Consider the following 20,768-nt stretch of genomic DNA (forward strand, 5'->3'; position numbering starts at 1 on the left):
TTTGCTGAGAACTATAAACTAATTAAATTCTTAAACTTATCAATAGATTCTATAAATTAAAATTATTTTTAAAAATAGTCAACACACGTAAAGTTTAAATTTAATCCATTTTACTTTTAATCATTGTTGTTTTTTGAACTATGCATTTGATGAAATTTTTTTATACTTGGTTTGAATTCCGTATACGAAGAAAGTAAGTCTATTTTCTTAGAAACTATTTTCGTTTAAACTATTGGTCAATGGAAATAAAAAAAATTCAATTTTAAATTATTCATGAATATTTTAGAATATAACATCTAAAAAATTCAAATTAAGTTCGAACGAACTCTTACAATTAACAAGAACAAAATTTACTCATAGTATAATGGAATACCAATGACAAGAAGTATTTATGGGTTAAACATTTTTGACAGTCTTGTTTTGATTTCTTATTCACTTTGTCAAATTTGTCTTAGTCAGTTCATATTATAAATATTGTGGTTTGTGTTTTTGGTTTTAAATTTGAAATGTCAAAGAAAACTTTAAAATGTACAAAACTTTTGCTATCATCTACAATATTAATAGCAGGAATATGTATTCTGTATAATCAATCAGTGATGGAACATAACAAAATTCTAAGCATAGTGTTTAATAAAATAGATTTTGAATTTCCGATATTAGTTCGAAAAAATCATAATGTTCAAGAAAATAATGTGATAAAAGCAAAAAGTCAACCTTCTGATGAATATAATTCCTTAAGTTCATCTTTAAATCAAAGCTATGAGGATAAGAAAAAAAATTCATCTCATGAAACATTACTTTACAGGAAACGTCGTTACTTGCAATTCCCCGAAGGAAGCTCCTTGCAATTAGGTATGACTATATTTAGACTATGTAAATTTGTATATTTTTCGTTCGCTTTTATAAAATTATATTAAAAACAAAATTGAGATAATTATGGAAACTTAAGTTGAAATATGTAGATGTGTTAAAATTTATTACTGGATAGAAATATACATTATAAAGTTTTCTGCAGGTTCTAAGTTCTCGAAATTCAACATCTATCATAACTCGACTTTAAATCATTTAACATATTTTCAAATTTAATCATAAATTTCAACTTCATTCATTTATTTCCCTGAAAGTAGAAATGTTAATGAAAGATTTATTAGTAATACAGAGCATCTGCTCTGCCAATGCGTTATTTAATATAGTTAAGTGACTAATAAAACACAAAACTTTTCTTCCCAAATTACATTTTATCTTAAATTTCAAACTATACTTTAACATTCTAATATTTAATCGTATTTATTTTTCTTAATTTCAGTGTTTAATGTTCTCCTTCCAATAATCGACTACACTAACTACGCTATTTTAGGAATAACTTGTGCTCTTGCATTCGAACTACCAAGCAAACCTCTTAGTGAACTTGAGGATGAACTAATTACAAAACTTAAGAAAGAAAATTATGGATTTTCTAAGAATCACAATAAAAACGATCCATTGAAATATAGTGATGCAAGTCATCATATTGAAAACCACCTTAAAGATACGTTTTCGAATTTAATATATACTCATCCATCGGAATATGAATATCAAAGTTCATATAATTCACCATCATCAGAGTTGTATTTAAATGGAAATAATAATTATATTTCTGGACCTTATAGTCCTGGCTTTAATAAAAACATTCCAGTGCATTCTTACTATCATCGATATAACTCACCCTATAATAATCTTAAAAATGCTAAATATGATGCGGGGAAATTCTTTGAGTCGTTTTGGAAACCAAACTACTTCAAGAGGTAAGCATATGAGCCCATTTTTAAATGTTTAATTTATGACAATACAAAATATGTGCGGAACCAAAAACATATGAAAGTAATTTTGTGTAATTTTGCAATGAAATTGTCCGTCAAATTTTGTAATTTTTTCAATTAGATTTTATTAATAAATCAATTTAAAGGCTTGAGTGGAAATAATATTTTATTTAGCAGTTCAAGTTGTTCTTGACAGTTGCCCTATTTATTCAAAACAAAAAAAAAACTAAATATAGGGTTAATTAAGTACAAATTAGTTAGACACATTATTGAATGCGCAAATGTATGTGGCTTTTGAGATCGGTGCCTTAAAAGTTTAACAAAATATTAATATTCATAACAATATTTTGTGTGAGGTAAATAATTTGAAGTCAATATCTTTCTTATATTTCCTAATACTTCACTTAAAACCCTGTCCTTTTTTTGTTGTTTTTGTCGGTTTTCGTGTTTTGTTAAAAAGTTTTCAGTTGATTTTTTTCTAAAAAAATAACTAAAGGGTGTCCCAAAATTATTTGAATCTGCCGCCATTTGTGCAATGAAAAGTTGGCAACCCTGAAAAAAAGCAATTTGACAGCTAACAGTATAGGGTTATTAAAAATGGAGCGTTACACGATAGAACAACGTGAACGAAATATGGTCGGAATAGTGTTTTAACTTCGTCAACTGTGAAGAGATTAATTGAAAAATTCATGGAGACTGGATCCGTTAGAGACGCCAAACACACTGGTCGTCCAAAAACAAGCCGTTCAAATGTGAATGTCGAAGCAGTGCGTGAGAGTGTTGCTGACAATCCAGGAACCTCAATTCGACGTCGTGGACAAGAATTGCAAATTTCAAAAACCTCTCTACAGCGTATACTCACCAAAGATCTGTGTCTTCATGCTTACAAAATTCAATTAACACAACAATTGAAGCCTAATGATCTAGGACAGAGAAGAGAGTTCGTCGAATTGATTATTGAACTACAACAAATGGACCCTGATTTTTCGAGCAAAATCATCCTAAGCGATGAAGCACATTTTCATCTTGATGGCTTTGTCAATCGCCAAAATTGCCGCATTTGGGGTTCGGAGAACCCACATGTGATTGTCGAAAAACAAATGCATCCACAACGCGTGACTGTATGGTGTGGATTTTGGACCGGAGGCATAATTGGGCCATATTTTTTGAAAATGATGCTGGTCAAGCAGTGACTGTTACTGGTGCTCGATATCGCGACATGATTACACAGTTCTTTCTGCCAAAATTAGATGATATTGATGTGTCCAATAAGTGGTTTCAACAGGACGGTGCCACATGTCATACAGCCCATGAAACAATTCAATTACTGCATGAGACATTTCCAGGTCGTGTACTCTCTCGTTTCGGTGATCAAAATTGGCCTCCTAGATCGTGTGATTTAACACCATTAGACTTCTTTTTATGGGGTTATTTGAAATCACAAGTCTATGTCAACAAGCCCACAACCACCCGTGTATTAAAGGAGGAGATACAACGCTGCATCAACGAAATTCAGCCACATTTATGCAGAATGGTCATGGAAAATTTCAACAAAAGAGTGCGCATGTGCATGCAAAGCCGTGGAGGCCATTTGTCCGATGTGTTATTCCATACATAACCTTATCCTATGTACTTTACGAGTCAATAAAAATATAACTATCAAAAGACTAAAAACGGCGTTTTCTATTTAATTCAAATCTTGCATTAATTTTGGGACACCCTTTAAAACTTAGAAACAATATTTTGCATATGATAAAATAGTTTCATTTGAAAAATTATTTTTGGCAACGAGATTTTTAGTCGAGAACCAATTTTAGTAGCATATATTGAAAATTTGTATTCCTTATATAAACAAAGGTACATTTTTTTTTGAAATTAGCACAGAATAAAATCAATAACATCAATTATTTACGAGAATCAAAAATTATTTTTTACCAGTTTTGGGCATTATTTTATGTAGATTTTTTAATGCAAAAATTGACTGTTGGATTTTTATGAAAATGTGACTGCATGTCGAAAACAATATTCTCTGTAAGAAGAAATTAGTTTGAAGTTAATGTGTTATATTTTTGAAAAAATATTTGAGTTAAAAATCAATTTTTACCAATTTTTAGTAATGTTATATTTTAGGTTTTTTATTTTTTTGTAAACAAATGTCAATTAAATTTGTATCAAAATTTTACCAAATGTTGGAAACACAGGTGACAATTAAATTTATTACGTTTTTTCGATTTTTACACAGTTTTTTAAAATAACATCAGTTTCAATATTATTTAATTCAAGTCGTTATGCTCGTTTCAAACTACTTACACGGTTTTGACCGTACGCGTACGGCGAAAAACCGGACTGCGACATTTTGTTAGAGGCGCAAAAAAGAGCATATACGCGATCATATTATATGGTCACAGCAAAATTCCGGCGCCGCTCCGTGTAGCAACCGTCTACTGCCACTACAGTATATGGCAGGTGGACGGCGGCGCGATAAGCTTTGTGGCGTACGTGACGAAATGCATGTTTTCACATCATACGAATTTATTCGTCTAGCAGAGTCCAAACTAAACTAAAACTAAACTTAAACTAAACCTGTGAAAAAGTATAATTAGCACAGGAACCGTGCATATATCGTGTTTTACCGTACGGTTAAAACCGTAAAATGTGTAATTAGCAATTGATTCGGTTTTTTGCCTTACGGTCAAAACCTTGTAGTGTGAAACGGGCTTTATTGCTCCGTGATTTTACTTTTTTTAAATTGCTATGGTAAACAAAATTCTCATTAAACTAAACTCTCACTCTCGGTTCTTATCGATCACCGATTACAAGCATCAGTGAGCGTGGTATCTCTACTGGTTCTAGAAATATGGACGACCAAACAAAAATTCCCGAACACGGTGACGTACGGACGTATGCACACATCTTGTCACGTGAATAGTTTCAAGCTTTCTTCTGTTGTTTATTTTACGATATTTTGCAATGATTGCATGAGGTATGTATTAAGCTTATATTGCAATCAAAGTTTTAGATTAAGTTGATAAATACAAGTCTTATGGCGGTTTTTTCTAAGAAGGTCATAAAAAGTACCTGTTTTTTGTATCACATGAATAGGGACAAGATCTAAATTACTTATACATATTTATTTAAACAAGATGCAAAGTGGCATGATGTTAAATGAGTAGAATTGTCATACTAGACGTCTTGGGTTCAATCCTTGCCTTTGCCATCTAAGGTTGTTTTACACGGGTACTTTTGCGATGAATTGACAAATCCTCCAAATGTAATTCTTGTCGGATTCTGAGTTGAGAGTTGTAAGAAACTATATTTTAATTGAAACTAGAATTTCAATTTAAATATTATCTTACTGGGACTTAATTTTCCGAGGATTGATATTTTAAACATTTGATTTGAGTTACCCTCATATAAAGAATTCGCAAGGTGTGAGGTCTGTTAACCGAAGTGGACAAGTTATGTGTCAGTATGTTCAGTTCATTTGGAAAAACAGTCTTTAGCCACCCACCATCCTTGAAATTGAGTTCGGTTGAAATTCATAAATCGAATGGAAATACAGTGAATGTCTCACCTTGGTTAAACAAAATTAGGATCCATTTCCCCGCTTGCTGAAATGGCACACCAAACTGTCCAGGAGTAGGTCTATTTATCATTGTGACTTCTTAGCTAAATGTTTGTACCCGCAACCAGATTAATTGCGAGCTTGGCCCAACACTTGGTCGTTGATTATTAAAAAAGAGAGACGCGTACGTACCACACAACTCTAATATTTCTACATTGCAAACGCTCGGAGTACTACCCAACTAACTGTAATCTAGCTAACTGTAATCTAGCTATAAAAAGATCTAAAAGTTCCGAATCAGTCGCGAGCGGTTTTTTTAGGTATTGAACTAACCGATGATACTCATAAATCATTAATCAATCGTAATTTACTGTGAAAATGCAATTGTTGCGTGAATATAAGCCTCTCTACGATCTTTTTCTAAGGATTCGAGAGATTAAAAATGAAAGAAGTAATACACATTTTAAATCTGCTGAAAGAAACACTTACTGAACTTCTTTCACCAAAATAAAATAAATAATTTCATCACATTAAAACAAACTGGTGTAATCAATAATGTTTCTGGTTTGCTTATGGGAGCCATCTTGGACCCCTACTTTTCCTAATTTGTATAAATGACCTGGTATTTTACTTAATTTTAGCCGACTTCTTTCTGTTGATGACCGCCATGACCATCTTTTAACTCTGTCATGCTAAAGGTCTTGGGTTTGATCCCTGCCTGTTCCATCTAAAGTTTTTTTTTTAGGGGTAATTGACAAATCCTCCAAGAGTAATTCTTGTCATAAAAAGTTCTTTCTTAAATTAGCCGTTCAGATTCGGCTTAAAATTGTAGGTTCCCTCCATTTCTGTCAGCATTAGGTACTCGCACACAGGAATGGTTGAGAGTCGTTAGTCATTAGGCTCTAGTTCTCAACGGACTGTTGCGCCACTTAATTTTTACTCTGTGCTGTAAATAAGGCTACTCAAAGATAATTTATCCCCTTGTTCCGATGGATAGTTTGCATGCAATATTAATAAAAAAAAGGGTAGCACCCTTTTTTTTGTAAACCTCATTCAGAACTGTTCCGTCTTTCCATTTCTCAAACTATCTTTCTAAAGCTTTGGAAGGATTCCTTTATTTTTCCTGTTTATAAAAAAGGAGCAAGAAGTTAAATGATGATAGCCAAGTTTTCTTCGAATGCTTTGTCTACGACTCTCTCTATTTTCACTGTAGAACTATTCCTCCTTTCCAACAACTTGGTTTCTTAAACGGGAGATTTAATTTTTCAGACTTGGACAAAAATATATACAAGGAATTGTTCAAGACTTATTTTTATTTTGTGCAAAGTTCGAATGATATTTATTAAAGCTGTTTTCTAAATAAATACAGCCAAAATGAATAGGGGTATTAAATTTTATTTAAATAAGGACTTAAAAACATGCACTAGAGCACCTGTAACAACATTCTTATTGCTTGAAAAAATAATAATAATATGTTGATTTTTATTTAACTTTACTTTCCTCAAAAGCCCTTACATTCGACGCCAAGATGAAATTCCCAAACGCAAAGAGCACGCTGTCTATCATATCATGGGAAAGCGGAGTATCCATCATGGAATAAATCCATCAACATCTTTTGAAGGGAATACCTTTTGGCTTAAAAAACTTGACCAAATTCATTTGCAATACCATCGTTCATCTAGACATGAACTATATTCAAAACTCGAAACTATGCTTCACAGGTTCGGATGGCTTGAGCTTTTTAATTAAGATTAATTTCATTAAATTTTCACTAACCTATGGTACATTTCTTACAGACAAGGCAAAAACGGAACTGAATGCGTACTAAGAGCATTATGTGAAACTGGAAATAGACGAAGTGAAACCAAACCTGGTGAACTAGTGACCGAAATATTTCGAGCTGTTTTTACCCTACCTAAGGAATTGCAACCATCGGAATCAGGCAAATATAAAAATTATAACCCTGTGCATAGAGCCCGAGATGATGCTCATTGGAATCAAAAGAATTGCTCCGAAGCATATCCGTTATGTGAAAATTTTATATGGGATGGTAATTTTAGAATTTAGCGGAAGATTTTTTAAAATTAAATAAAGTAAAAAGAATGCAACAAGAAGTAACTATGTTAAGTTTCGTTGAACTTACACATAAACCAGTAGCTATAGGTTATTGGTTGCAAGTAGAGTAGACATATTGAAAATAGTAATTAGCATATTGAACCAGATAAGGTGATAATTAACACTACAGCATGACTTCACTTGGTTGTGAAGATATTGAAGATCTCATGACTTCTGTGACCATTTAGCAGAATAATCATACCTCAACACCTCACGCAGACGGCAGTTTACTAAAGTTCATTGGCTCTATTAAATTAAAAAGTAAATATTTAACAAGGTGTATTATTGTATTTTTATTTATTTATTTGGTTTATATTTGAGTAATACATTTTTTGAAAAGTGTTCCAAACATTGTGTTTATCTTTTTGACATTAAAAATGCACTTGTCTAATAAACAATTCGGGAAATCAATGAAGTTTATATTCATCACATTGTCGTTTCTTATTTGTGTTAATTTTGTAATGATGGATGAATTAATGAGTGGAAATAATTACGAGGGAAATAAAGTTGAGATGGGTCCGTCTGCGTCGCCGACAAAGCCCCAAACCTTTCGAAACAATGAACAGAAGAATACGGAAATTCTTTTAAGAAAAAGGCGATATTTGACTTTTCCGTCAGGAAGTTCTTTTCAGTTGGGTAAGTGATAGGAATCATATGTAATTTATTTTCACGAAAAGGTTGTACACACTTAATTGAAAAGGCCAACAAGCGTTGGGCTCAAAAAGTCCATTATTATACCGTCGTTCCATCGTTGTTTTTAAAGTAGAAACGTTCAATCACAACACCAGACCCAAGAGCACCAAACAGTGACTTTTTGTGGATGTGGAGGCCTTTCTTCAATTACTTGAGCATTATTAGAATTCCAAATAAGTCAAATTTGTTTATTAACATACCCACCAAGTGAGTAATGTGCTTCGTCCCTAAAGATAATTTTGTTTGAAAAACCGACGTCCACTGCATTTTGTTCAAGCACCTATTCGACGTATCTACGACGACGTACGTTGTAAATGGTCAAATTAAAGTTAAGGTTAGAATCAATTGTAAATCCTAGATATTTTAAATTTTACACTGAATCAATTTTGAAACAGAAATCGGAACAAGAACCAACAGCTTAAAAATTAGGCCTACCACAACCATGTAAATGAAAGTTGAATTGTCTTCAATTCGATACATGAAAAATTAAATTGTAATTGATGACTAGAGTTTTTAAGGGAAATTATGTAAGTTCTTTTTTTACTAAGAATTAACTCATGCACAGAAAACTAAGTTCTTATAATTCCGAGAACTTTTTCAAGTTGAATGTTACAGTTCTGTTCTGAACTAATGATCTGAAAAGTAGTTACTTCTAGGTAATCGTTACTTTAGAAACTTTTTCCAAAGTATTCGTCACTTTTGAAGTATTACCTACTTAACAAAAATAAGTGAATTAGGTACGAACAGGACTCAATTTCACAAATTTTTAACTTCCCATAGGAAGTTATTGCAATGGGACCGATTTGTCAAATTGAACATTTTGACATTTCTCGACGTTTCAAGGTCCCTAGAGACGAAATAAAAGATTTTTAGAAAGATGTCTGTGCGTGCGTGTGTACGTATGTTCGTACGTTCGTACTTCCGTACGTCCGTACGTTCGCGACATTTTTTCGTCGTCCATATCTCAAGAACCAAAAGAGATATCGATTTCAAATAAATTTTGTTATACAGATAATTAGACAGAAAGGGCTCTCAAGAAAACTGCGTGGGTGGTTTTTTACCATAGCAGTCTAAAAAAGATGAAAATTTTTTTTAACCCTAAATATCTTACGAACCCAAATTGCTAGAGACTTGAATTAAATTTTATATAATATATTGTAAAGTGATATCAAAGAAGTATATTTTTTGAACAAAACCCATTTAACAGTGTTTTTTATAAATCAAAAAAACCGAAAAAAAATTTGTCACCTCTAAAATTTTACGACTAAAATATGATTTCATCTCCAAGACAATTTTGTGCAACGAAGAATAATGTTTTTGGCATCTGAAAAAAATTTGAGAAAAATCGAATTGACAGTTTTTATTTATAAAATATAAAAACATTACTCAAAGTTGGTAAAAATTGAATATCGATTCAAATATCTTTTCAAAAACTTGAAAGGGGATTGCTCATTTTATAAGGGACATCCGGCCCGGAGTGTACACCAATGAATTTGGTATCAAATTAAAGGTTGTTCTAAGCCGGATATATCTGCAAAAATATTTTGTCGATAACTCATGGGAGATCCGAGATATTTGAGATTGAAGTTCGAAATGTCCAACCATTTAAAATCAGCACTTTTTCGACATAAATGCCAATATCTTTGGATATAGAAAAGCTAGAAAAATCAAAAAGGTATTAAAATAAAGGTGTCAAAAATATCTTTCAAATGAAACTAAAATTACATTTCTATGATTTATATATTTTGAGTTATTTTTAATCAAACCTTTGAATAACAGCATTTTGTAGGCAAACTTTTGTACAATAATATTTTTTAAAATTCAATGATGATATTAATTTTTTTGGCACCAATAAGTGGCTTATTTCACAACCTTTATTTCATATATAATTTTTTAGGGTTTCTTTAACAATTTATTCATTTTGCCAATAACAATTTAAAAATATGCTCCCAAAATACAAAAAAATATTATACCTAACACTAAAATAAAAATAATTCTTATAGTAATAGTGGAAAAATTAAAACAAAAAATAAACAATTCTTATTAAAGTGGTGGAAATATTAGAATAAAAAAAGAAGTTGTTATCACAATAACGACAAAACAAAACTAAATTAATTCAAAGAAAAATAATAAATAATTATAAACTAAATAATAATTCAAAGAAAAATAAATAATTTTAATGGCAATGGGTTTGACAAAACATAATTCTAATCTGAATCATAGGTCACTAAAAGGTTGTTTATAATTGAGAAGGGGGTCTTAAATTGCTCTCATATCTTGCCCAACGTAAAAACCATATTATGGTCATAACATGAGCACAGCATCCAACCGTTCTTCAACCTACTAGGCAATTGCAATAATATTGTTCAAACGATTCTCTGCCCTGTTGATAATTATTATATAAAATGTAAACAAAATATACTCTCCGGCTTATATGCCTGTTTTGATTCCTACCACGTAATAATTTAGCATATCTTGTAGAGGGTAAACCATGTTTATTTCTATAAGATATGAGCCATCATTTCGGATATGCTCCCCGTAATAAGATCGCGCTTGTTTCAATTGATAGGTTCCACAACTAAACAAAATAAGTTCATTATAACTTAAGCGTGTATTTTGGGAGCATATTTTTGAATTATTATTTTCAAAATGAATAAATTGTTAAAGAAACCCTAAAAAATTATATATGGAATAAAGGTTGTGAAATAAGCCACTTATTGGTGCCAAAAAAAATTAATATTATCATTGAATTTTAAAAAATATTATTGTACAAAAGTTTGCCTACAAAATGCTGTTATTCAAAGGTTTGATTAAAAATAACTCAAAATATATAAATCATAGAAATGTAATTTTAGTTTCATTTGAAAGATATTTTTGACACCTTTATTTTAATACCTTTTTGATTTTTCTAGCTTTTCTATATCCAAAGATATTGGCATTTATGTCGAAAAAGTGCTGATTTTAAATGGTTGGACATTTCGAACTTCAATCTCAAATATCTCGGATCTCCCATGAGTTATCGACAAAATATTTTTGCAGATATATCCGGCTTAGAACAACCTTTAATTTGATACCAAATTCATTGGTGTACACTTCGGGCCGAAAATGAGCATACCCCTTTAGACTTCAAACTTATTTTATCTTATAAGAAAATGTTGAGAAAAATAAAATTGACAGCTTTTTTACAAAAAATAAAACCTAAACAAAATTAATAAAAGTTGGTAAAAATTGACTTTCGACTCAAATATCTTTTCAAAACTTTGAGATAGTGGCTTTTATTTGCCTTTATCTATAAAAAAATATTGACATTCAGTAAAATTAAAAAAATAAAAACCGAACAAATATTAACAAAAGTTCGTAAAAAATGATTTTGACTCAAATATCTTTTCAAAAATTTGAGATAATAGCTTCTAACTTATTTACTTATAAGAAATATTGTTTTCAACATTAGGACAAATTTTGAGAAAAATCGAATTGACAGTTTTTTACAAAAAATAAAAACCTAAAAAAAAATTAACAAAAGTTGGTAAAAATTGATTTTCGACTTAAATAGCTTTTCAAAAATTAAAAATATTGGCTTCAAACTAATTTTATCTTATAAGAAATATTGTTTTTAATATTCGACAAAATTTTGAAAACAATCGAATTGACAGTTTTTTTACAAAAAAAAACCATACAAAAAAACAATACTAAAACTTGGTAAAAATTTGCTTTCGACTCAAATAGCTTTTCAAAAATTAAAAATATTGGCTTCGAACTTATTTTATTTCACAGAAAATATTGTTTTCGATATTCAGTAATTTTTATATAAAAATCCAACAGTCCGTTTTTTCATAAAAAATAAAATCTACAAAAAATAGTACGCAAATTTGGTAAAAATTGATACGAGTACACATAGACAAACTTTTAAGCAAGACAAATCGACAGACGGGATGGGAAGTTATCAGTGTGGGTCGCATCCCAGCCTCTTTTTTTTCAATATATAAGTGCAACTTCGTGTATACATATTAACGATTAAGGTAGACTAAGAGCCAAATCTATATCTTAAATCAAAAATAAATCAATTTCTGTTTCCCCATAGAATTCAAAAACGGTTAATTTCTGTTTTGATAGATCCAGGTCAATAATAAATGTATTTATTTTGAGCATAATGATTGCTTAAATAACCAATGCATTTTGTTTTCTATCCATAATGCCCTGCACTCTGAAAATATATATATTACTCTTAGTTTAATTACATATGAATTAGTTTGATCTAAGAACGTATAAGTTAGATTACAATGCAACCTATCAGATTTAGTAAGCAAGTAGCCTTTGTGGTGAATATTTTCAATTTGGGCTTAAACTGTAGAAGTTAGACTACGGCGCCACCAATTCGATTTAGAATTTCTGTTCTGATTTTTGGTAAGTAAATTTCGTTGTGAATATTTATTAGTTTGATCCGAAATTTTAGGCCGGCCTCAAGTAAATTATTGGCTAAATTGTCATGTAGCCAAAGACGAAAGACGAGATCTTTTTGTACAAATCTTAATTTCTGTATAAATAAATGCAACACATACTAACAGTATCAACAAATTCAGAAACTCTTTCACTTTCTTGTCCAATATTTCATTTTCATAGAATTATTTCTAAAATCGTAATCAGTTTCAGTATCATTAAGATGTATTTCGTATCAAAAATAAACAAAATAAAATCCAAAAATATTTTTCAAATGCAAATCCAAAAGTAACTAAAAGTTATCAAACCCAAAATTAACTAGAAGTAATCCCATTTGACTGGTAATCTTTACTCAAGTAAATAATCGATTACTTTGATTACTTGAAGTAATAATGTAACGATTACTTGGGATTTCTCACATCACTATTTTTAATTAGACTAGCAGGTAAATGATATATCTTCCGCAAAAGCCGTAGGAAGGCCATTCAACTGCAACCTAAAGAGAGAGTTAATATAAACTAAAAAAAAAACAAGGGACCGAGTACGGATCTCTGAGGTACTCCAAATTTTAGATATCGAGCTTCACTCATTACACCATTTACTACTACTTTTTGAACTTTTTCTTTAAAATATGACTTGAGCCGTATAGGTCTGTAGTTTGACATATTTGTTCTATCTCCTTTTTTATAAAGAGGGATCACCTCCCCGCATTTAAATTATTGAGGAAAACAGCCATGTTCAACACTTAAGTTAAATAAATATATAACTTAACATATCTGAGACATAATAAAATTATTTTTTTTAAAGTTACTAGTTGGATCCTTTTCAGATTAAACAAAAAATGTTATATTTTTTAATCAGTCAATTTTTTTTTAAACCACCTACTTAATTTTTCTAAAAGTCTGTACTGCATCTTTTGATAAGACTATCTGTAAGACAAAATGCTGGTTCTTGACTACAAAAGGTATCCCAGACAGGCGAATTGAAGTCCTTATGATGATTGAAGACCTAATAACGAGTTTTAATTCACGTAATTAAAAATGAGTCAACATTTCAAAAACATTTTAGATAATATAAACAACTTTAAAACGTAAGAGGAATCATTGTTAAATGGCAAATGTAAATTAATATTTTAGCAGCAGGATGTCCAATGGCAACTGTGACAGCTGCTAGGCACAAAAATTGGAAAATTATGATTGTTTTCTTATCAATTTTTAAACATGTAACCATATTCATAATACTTTTTCTTTCAGTTTACGATTTAATCATTGGTGTTGTGGACTATACAAACTACTTAATTCTCGGTGTGACATCAGCCTTAGCTTGGCAACTGCCCAGCGATGCCCCGAGTGAAATTGTACAACATTTGAAAGAAAAACTCAATGATGGTACCCTTGGTCTGGCTCGCAACGATACAATAGAAAATATTCAATACATTGAAACCAAACCAAAACTAAAACAAAAATATCCCCACAAATCGGCTTACATCACAACTTATTCGGATCCATCTTTTCTAAAACCACAATCGTCCTCATTCTTTTCTAACAATCAATTTCACCCCCCAATGCATACGAAATACTACAACTCTGGTCCGATTTACTACACCAAGCCAGCATCATCGGCCTCCGGCAGGGTCCTTTCAAGGAAATACCCACACAACAACAACAAAAACTATCACAATACAGATAACCATTCAATACGAAGGAATCCGCTCACAGAATGGAAATATGGCAAAATAAGAAAAGTTTCAGCATCAACATCATCGCCATCATCATCTTCTTCGTATTTTCATCCTTCGAAGTGGTCACAATGGTGGAAGAATTCTGGTAAACGGTATTTATATTCAAATAAATCTCACTCAAGGACATCATTATTCACTCCTTTCTCTATCTCCATGCTATTGTTTTGTCAGGACGTCTTCTTCTTCATCGCATGGAAGCAGAAGGCCAGTGTATGTTCGGCAGCATAAAGTTCATCCTGTATTTGGAAAGAGAGGTGTAGACAAGCACAATCGACAAAAACGTCAGGGCATTGATGGGCCATCACTTACAAAAATCGACAAGATTCATCTTCGATACCATCGCAGTACAAGACAGCAGCTTTACCTCAAAATCGAGAAATATTTAGAGACGTAAGTTTAAAATACTATGATGGAGCTTCGAATTACTTAACTTTTTTTTCAAGGCACAATAAAAATGGCCACGAGTGTGTTTTGAAGGCGCTTTGTGAGACGGGTCAGAAAAGCCACGAAAAGGAGCCAGGGACATTCGTTGGAGAAATAATGAGATCAATTTTTACAATGCCAGAAAGCGAGGATCCAGTTTATAGTTATAAGCATAAGCTGTATGACGAAGCACATGCTCATGATGGAAATTGTGTCGAAAGTTTTCCACTGTGTCCGGATAGTCTTTGGAAGGCTGACTTTATATTTTAAAATAAAATAAACAAACGTATACCAAATGGAAATGTTTCAATGTTTTTTTTTTCGGAAATAATCAAGTGATGAACTTTTTATGGATAAGATTATTTAATTCTATCCGTATATGAAATATGACCCCTTAAAACAGTGGATTTATAGTTTTGGGGTCAATTGACACGATTAATGTGTAATTGTTTAAATAATTGTGACTCAATTTTTTTGAAAAAAATTATTTGACACTCGAAACAAATTTGCTTTTTAAAAATTATAATCCCTCTTTGAACTTGAGCGACAGTTTTGAAACACAAAATCATGCAAATTATATGTATTAGTTTAACATATAAATTTCGTTAAAAAGTGGTAACCTGTTTTTGGGATATAGAATTTTGAAAAGTAAAAATAATTGGATATTTCTTGTATTTAAATCTGTTCTTTAGTTTCTTACTTACTAACCATACTTAATGTGAAGCTACAGTCCTGTATGGACTATAGGGGAGCACTTGTTTCCATACGCTCTTGGTGGAAAGTCTTCGTCACTGTACAGCCCGTACAGCTCGCCGTTCCATCTTCTTCTCTACTCACCTTCTATGCATACGGGACTGTGGATCACGCGAAGATGGGATTTGTAGGTAATTTCTTGATGACAGCACGTACTTTGTTTTGCTCTCATTAACGTTGAGTTTTTCCGATTTTGCGAATGTCATCAGCATATGCCAGTAATAAGTTGACGGTCTCAATAATTATTTCAGGATTTTTAAGTGGTCACTATGCTTCCTCGATAGTGACGTTGACGCCAGCGCTGATATGATCAAAAGTTTCATTCTCCTGGTAATGAGATTTTATACCGAACAGGGTTAATAGTATCAGACCCAAGGAAAACGCTTGGTTTGATGCGAGCTGTAAAGAGGTTATTAGGGTCAAAGAGGAAAGTTTCCGTTGCTATAAAGCAAACCGTACTGAGGAAAGCCGCAAAAAGTTCAAATAAGCTAAGAAGGCCTGCAACGCCCATATTCGACGGACCAAATTTTTACATGACCAAAAGTTACGGCAAAACAAATTTTTGGAAATTTGTAAAAAATTGGGAATTCTTCATCTTCTTCGGTTCCTACGCTCGGTTTCAATGACACTCCTTTTGTTAGCTCTTTAGATGAAGGTAATCTCTTTGCTAGGGTGTTCGCCGACAATTCTACGCTGCCAGTGAGTGTACTTGAGTGAGTTAGTGATTCTATTAGAGCAATCTTTTTTCGCACTCGTACTGTGGCAAGAGCTCTAAGAGATCTAAACACACGTAATTAAGCTAGTCCTGATGGTATCCCCGCTATTGTTCTGAAGACGTGTTCTTCAACGCTGGCAAAACCACTGCTTAAGATTTTTCATCTGTCCTACTCCTCAGTTCTCGTTCCGAGTGGATGGAAAACGGCATTTGTCTAGCCTATTTCCAAAAGAGGCACATCTGTCTCACCCTCTAACTTCCGACCGACTCACTTACTATCTTGAAGATCGAAAACTTCTTAATGACCGGCAATACTGCTTTCGTAGCAATAGGTCCACTGGTGATCTCATGGTTCATCTCACCGAACATCGTTTTATAGAAAGTAATATTATTGCACTTGATATTTCAAAAGCATTTGATAGGGTTTGGCATCAGGCTCTCTTATCGAAAATGCGTGCTTTCGGTTTTCATGAATCCCTGCTTCATTGGATTAGTAATTACCTTTCGGATCCTGCAATACAAGTAGTATTGGATGGTTTTAAGTCTGAAAACCATAAAATAACAGCTGGTGTGCCCCAGGGATCTGTTTTATCTCCAACACTCTTTCTCATTTTTATTAATGATCTTCTGTCTGTAACATCTAATCCAATACATTGTTTCGCTGACGATAGTACTCTTAGCTTTTCATATTCGTTTTCAGACTCACATCCCTCTTCTTCAGATGTGGAACTGCAACGACAAATTATGATAAGCTCATTGAATTTCGACCTAAACAGCATTGTTCAATGGGGATTAAAAAAGCGCGTGGAATTTAATGCTTCGAAAACCCAATGGTGTCTTGTATCGTTAAAGCAAGATATACCCCCATTGCCATTATCCTTGGATGGCACTTGCACCTGAACACCTCGATATTCTCGGTATGTGTGTCACCAACCACCTCTTGTGGAAAGATCTCATACGCGATGTCGCCAAAATTGACGCAAAGTGTTTTGGTTTCCATAGGCGATGAGAGAAATATTTCACCCCTTTTGATCTGGCTGTTATCTACAAGACTTAAAAGACTTACATACGTCAAAAGATTGAGTATAACTCCCGTCTCTGGTACTCCTGCAACTTACTAAAGCCTCTTGGATAGTATTGAACGTAGAGTATTTAAATTTATAGATGGTAATATCATCATAAGTTCATTTACTTAGCTTGAACATCGTCGTAAGGTTTCTTGTCTTAAACAGTTCAACTGTAATATTCGCGCTTCTAGGAATGCTCATCAGTACACCCTCGAGCCCAACTTCGACCGTACTTTCAAAAAAAGAGATTCGTTCTTTAGCCGTACTTCGCGAATGTTGAATTCCATTACCACACTCTGTCTTTCCCAGCTATTGCAATATTCAGGAATTCAAAACCAATGTGCACCGACATCTCCTTTTACACCCTCTCTCCTCTTCCTAGTGCTCACACTGTGCCTCTGCATAATAAGGGTAGTAATATCCCCTTGAGTGTGTGTTTATTATAAAAAAAAATTAAAAAACTTTTGAAAGATACTGCCACTAGTGTTGACGTGTGAGATCTGCACTATTCTTTTGGAGATCTCTTGCGATTGTCGCCGTTCGGCGTTGTATCTTCTTCCAGCATCTGCCTGTTTTACCTTGGGTCTGGAAACCCGAAATGCTACAACGCGGTAGTGGTTTGAGTAAATGTTAGCTCCTCGAAGTTTATGACATTCATGTTGCTGGAAGCGTGCCTAGCGTCATTGGCTACCATTACGTTTCACCCCGAATCAAAATCGATGAGCTTGAATCGATTACAGATAATGGATTCAGAAAGTTCTGTATTGCAGGCTGTTTTTCCTGATTATTTAACCAAAGATATCTTCTCTTCATAGTTTGACATTAAAATCGCCCAGGACAGTTTTAAAATCGTTGCTAGGACACTGATCTTATGTTTTGTCCAAGAACTCGAAGAAAATATATTTTCTGTTGTAAGGCAGTTGGTATACCAGAGCTCAAAGCTTATTGCCTAAGTCTGGTTATAATGACAAAGCCACATCCATATAAGCGTTGTCGGTTTTCTCGGTAGCAGTCAACATAGTATAGATATCGTTGTTTTTCATAATCCTTTCGCTATTCCTGGATAAAGCAGCCTTTGCTTATTCCACGTGCACGTCCGAAGTTCGTTATCCTTAAATCGTTAGCCTGCGTTGTAAATCCATCCGTATCCCATATTTGTTGGTTTTTCTTTACGTGATCGGGAAGTCACCCTGACGCACAAACACCGAAGGCAAAAATGTGTAGTAGTAGCCCTTTAAGGTGTTAACTAAGTAGTTAAACCCAACCCAAACTTTATACCCCACCGGTAGGTTCCCTCCATTTCTGACTCCACAAAGAAATGATTAAAAGTTGTATTTAAGTCCTTGGTTCTTCACAAGCTGGAGAGAAGACCTACCAGATTACATTTCGCTCCACTTAAGTGTGTAAACCATTCAACTGGAAAACTTAAGACATATTATAGGAAACTTCAATATGGATTTGGTCTCACAAATTTTTTTAATAATTCAATAATTTTCAAAATATTTGTTCTTTGAGAAAAGAAGTTTGTTAATTATGGTTAACTTTAGAAAATGTTTGATTTTTGACTTTATTAAATTTTTAATTGCTGTGTTTTTCTATATAATACAATCGGGAAATAATTTATCCTCGCAATAGTTAAAATCTTCGCCCTTGGGAGATAAATCCTTTGTCAGCGATCTTAAAAACAATTCAAACAAAAAATAAGAGATTATATGTTTTTAAAACTTTTAAATTGAAACAATACAACTTACAGGATAAATATTCTGACAATATCTTGAACCATTGAGTATCCAGGTGGCAAAAGCATTGTCTTGCTCTTGCAAATTATTGGCTTTAGAATATTACACCTTCCGTTTGGTCCTATTCTGAAATTTCATATTAAATAAAGTTTGGTCTAAAAGTTCAACAAACTAAAAACTAACAAATAATCCAGTGCCTTTCTGAGAGGACTTTTCTTTGGAACATCAAACATTTCCGGTTCAAAATTTGAGCTTGATCTTGGAAAAACTGCATGCCCATATTTTGAATTGCGCCTGAGGGCGTTAAAGGGATGATGATACTTGCCATTTACCTTCGAGAAATAAACATTTGACAAATTTTGATATTTTGGCATGAAACTTTTATGCCGAATTTTCTGTAAAACAAATAAATGTCAACATTTTAAAATCAAAAACTCACACATTTTAATTTACTTAATTATTTTTACCGAGTTTGTCATTTTGATGGGTTTGTCAATAACTTGTTGCTTAGGTTTCATCTGAGTTATTTCATTTAAAAAGTCCTTAACAACAGTGGGACCGACAAAATATGAACACAATTCATAGCTTAAAACAAGTCCTTTGGGAGTGCTTCCAATGAGACCTTTTGCTAGGCCGAATGTTAACTTAATACTACCATAGTTAGGAAGCAACAATGATCGTTTGCGGCGAGGAGATGACAATGTCAAAACTTTATTTAAGATCAATGTACGATCTTTTGATGGATGGTTGTAACAAACACAGAAACACAAGAAACTCAAAGAACAAGAGGTTATAATAAAAAGACTCAATAAATTCATAACAATAAGTTGATAGGATGTAGTGAGGTGACAAACTGATTTGATGACTTCATAAACTCTTACGCTTGTTCTCTGATGGGCTCATCATTTTGTCAGGCAAGAGCCTTATGTACAAACTAATGTAATTACTTGCTAATTAAATGTACACAAACATGAGAACCTTTTGGTAATTTTTGTCAACAAATCTTCTTATGTAGTCTTTCGACTATTGATAATACGGTGACGGCAGGGTGACCACCGTTGGAATGATTGACATTTTTTTTATACATACGAGTATGTGTTAATTTGATCCATATCTTTCTTTAAAATATCATTAGTACTTGTATCTCATCTCATTTTTCAATATAAGATTGTTAAGTTCTACTGAATAGATCAACAGCTGGTAAGAAAGTCCCTTAAGAGCGCACAGCATATACAATTTGAACCCCCAATTAGACAATTTGTCCATCAATAGAGATTCGCTGATGCCAGAGTACACTATTAAATAAACTAAATCAGATGGCGCATCAGTCTATTGAGAATTAGGGCCTAGTGACTTTCAACTCTCAGCCAATTCCTGTGTGCAAGTACTATTGTCAGGGATGGAGGGGCCCTAAAGTTTTGAGTCGAATGCGAACGGCTAATTTGAGAATTCAGTTTTCATGACAAGAGTTACTCTTGGAGAATTTGTCAATTCCTCGCAAGATGCAGAACCCGAAAAAACTTTAGATGGCATAGACAGGGACTGAACCAAGACTTCTGGATATAAGCACTTCTGTAAGTAAGAGCTTAAATTAAAATGAAACATCTCAGCTAAGCATACCGTATATTAAGATAGCCTTTTATTACGGGTTAAGTTTATGGAACCTTACATGATGGGGATCTTTTACTAGGCTAACTTTTTAGCTATGACTGCGTAGATCA

At 32.8% G+C, this 20,768-nt stretch overlaps 2 protein-coding genes across 2 annotated transcripts; one reads left to right on the forward strand and one right to left on the reverse strand.

Moving 5' to 3' along the window:
* The first annotated feature begins 596 nt into the window (after window positions 1-596).
* On the forward strand, window positions 597-15,043 carry LOC129942713 (uncharacterized). Its single transcript, XM_056051761.1, has 9 exons — window positions 597-852; window positions 1,307-1,784; window positions 6,873-7,085; window positions 7,161-7,430; window positions 7,522-7,541; window positions 7,801-8,115; window positions 13,863-14,442; window positions 14,522-14,740; window positions 14,794-15,043. Exons 1-9 carry the CDS (start codon window positions 597-599, stop codon window positions 15,041-15,043), a joined length of 2,601 nt encoding a protein of 866 aa, XP_055907736.1.
* A 3,801-nt stretch (window positions 15,044-18,844) lies between these two features.
* LOC129952415 (uncharacterized) lies at window positions 18,845-19,480 on the reverse strand. Its single transcript, XM_056064986.1, has 3 exons — window positions 19,231-19,480; window positions 19,060-19,173; window positions 18,845-18,985 (listed from the first exon to the last, which is right to left on the reverse strand). The coding sequence occupies exons 1-3, from the start codon at window positions 19,419-19,421 to the stop codon at window positions 18,904-18,906; spliced, it is 387 nt and encodes a 128-aa protein (XP_055920961.1). The 5' UTR covers window positions 19,422-19,480; the 3' UTR covers window positions 18,845-18,903.
* Window positions 19,481-20,768: the final 1,288 nt, after the last annotated feature.

Source organism: Eupeodes corollae, chromosome 1, assembly GCF_945859685.1.
Source record: "Eupeodes corollae chromosome 1, idEupCoro1.1, whole genome shotgun sequence".
Lineage (NCBI taxonomy): Eukaryota > Metazoa > Arthropoda > Insecta > Diptera > Syrphidae > Eupeodes > Eupeodes corollae.

Bases quoted from the DNA above. Each gene is read 5' to 3' on its own strand.
- LOC129952415 (XM_056064986.1), bottom strand. From the start codon at position 19,421: ATGCCAAAATATCAAAATTTGTCAAATGTTTATTTCTCGAAGGTAAAT. The intron at 19,174-19,230 runs GTTAGTTTTTAG...ATGAAATTTCAG, and splicing joins AGAAAGGCACTGGATTATTT to AATAGGACCAAACGGAAGGT. The intron at 18,986-19,059 runs GTAAGTTGTATT...ATTGTTTTTAAG, and splicing joins ATTGTCAGAATATTTATCCT to ATCGCTGACAAAGGATTTAT.
- LOC129942713 (XM_056051761.1), top strand. From the start codon at position 597: ATGGAACATAACAAAATTCTAAGCATAGTGTTTAATAAAATAGATTTT. The intron at 1,785-6,872 runs GTAAGCATATGA...TTTCCTCAAAAG, and splicing joins AAACCAAACTACTTCAAGAG to CCCTTACATTCGACGCCAAG. The intron at 7,086-7,160 runs GTTCGGATGGCT...CATTTCTTACAG, and splicing joins CTCGAAACTATGCTTCACAG to ACAAGGCAAAAACGGAACTG.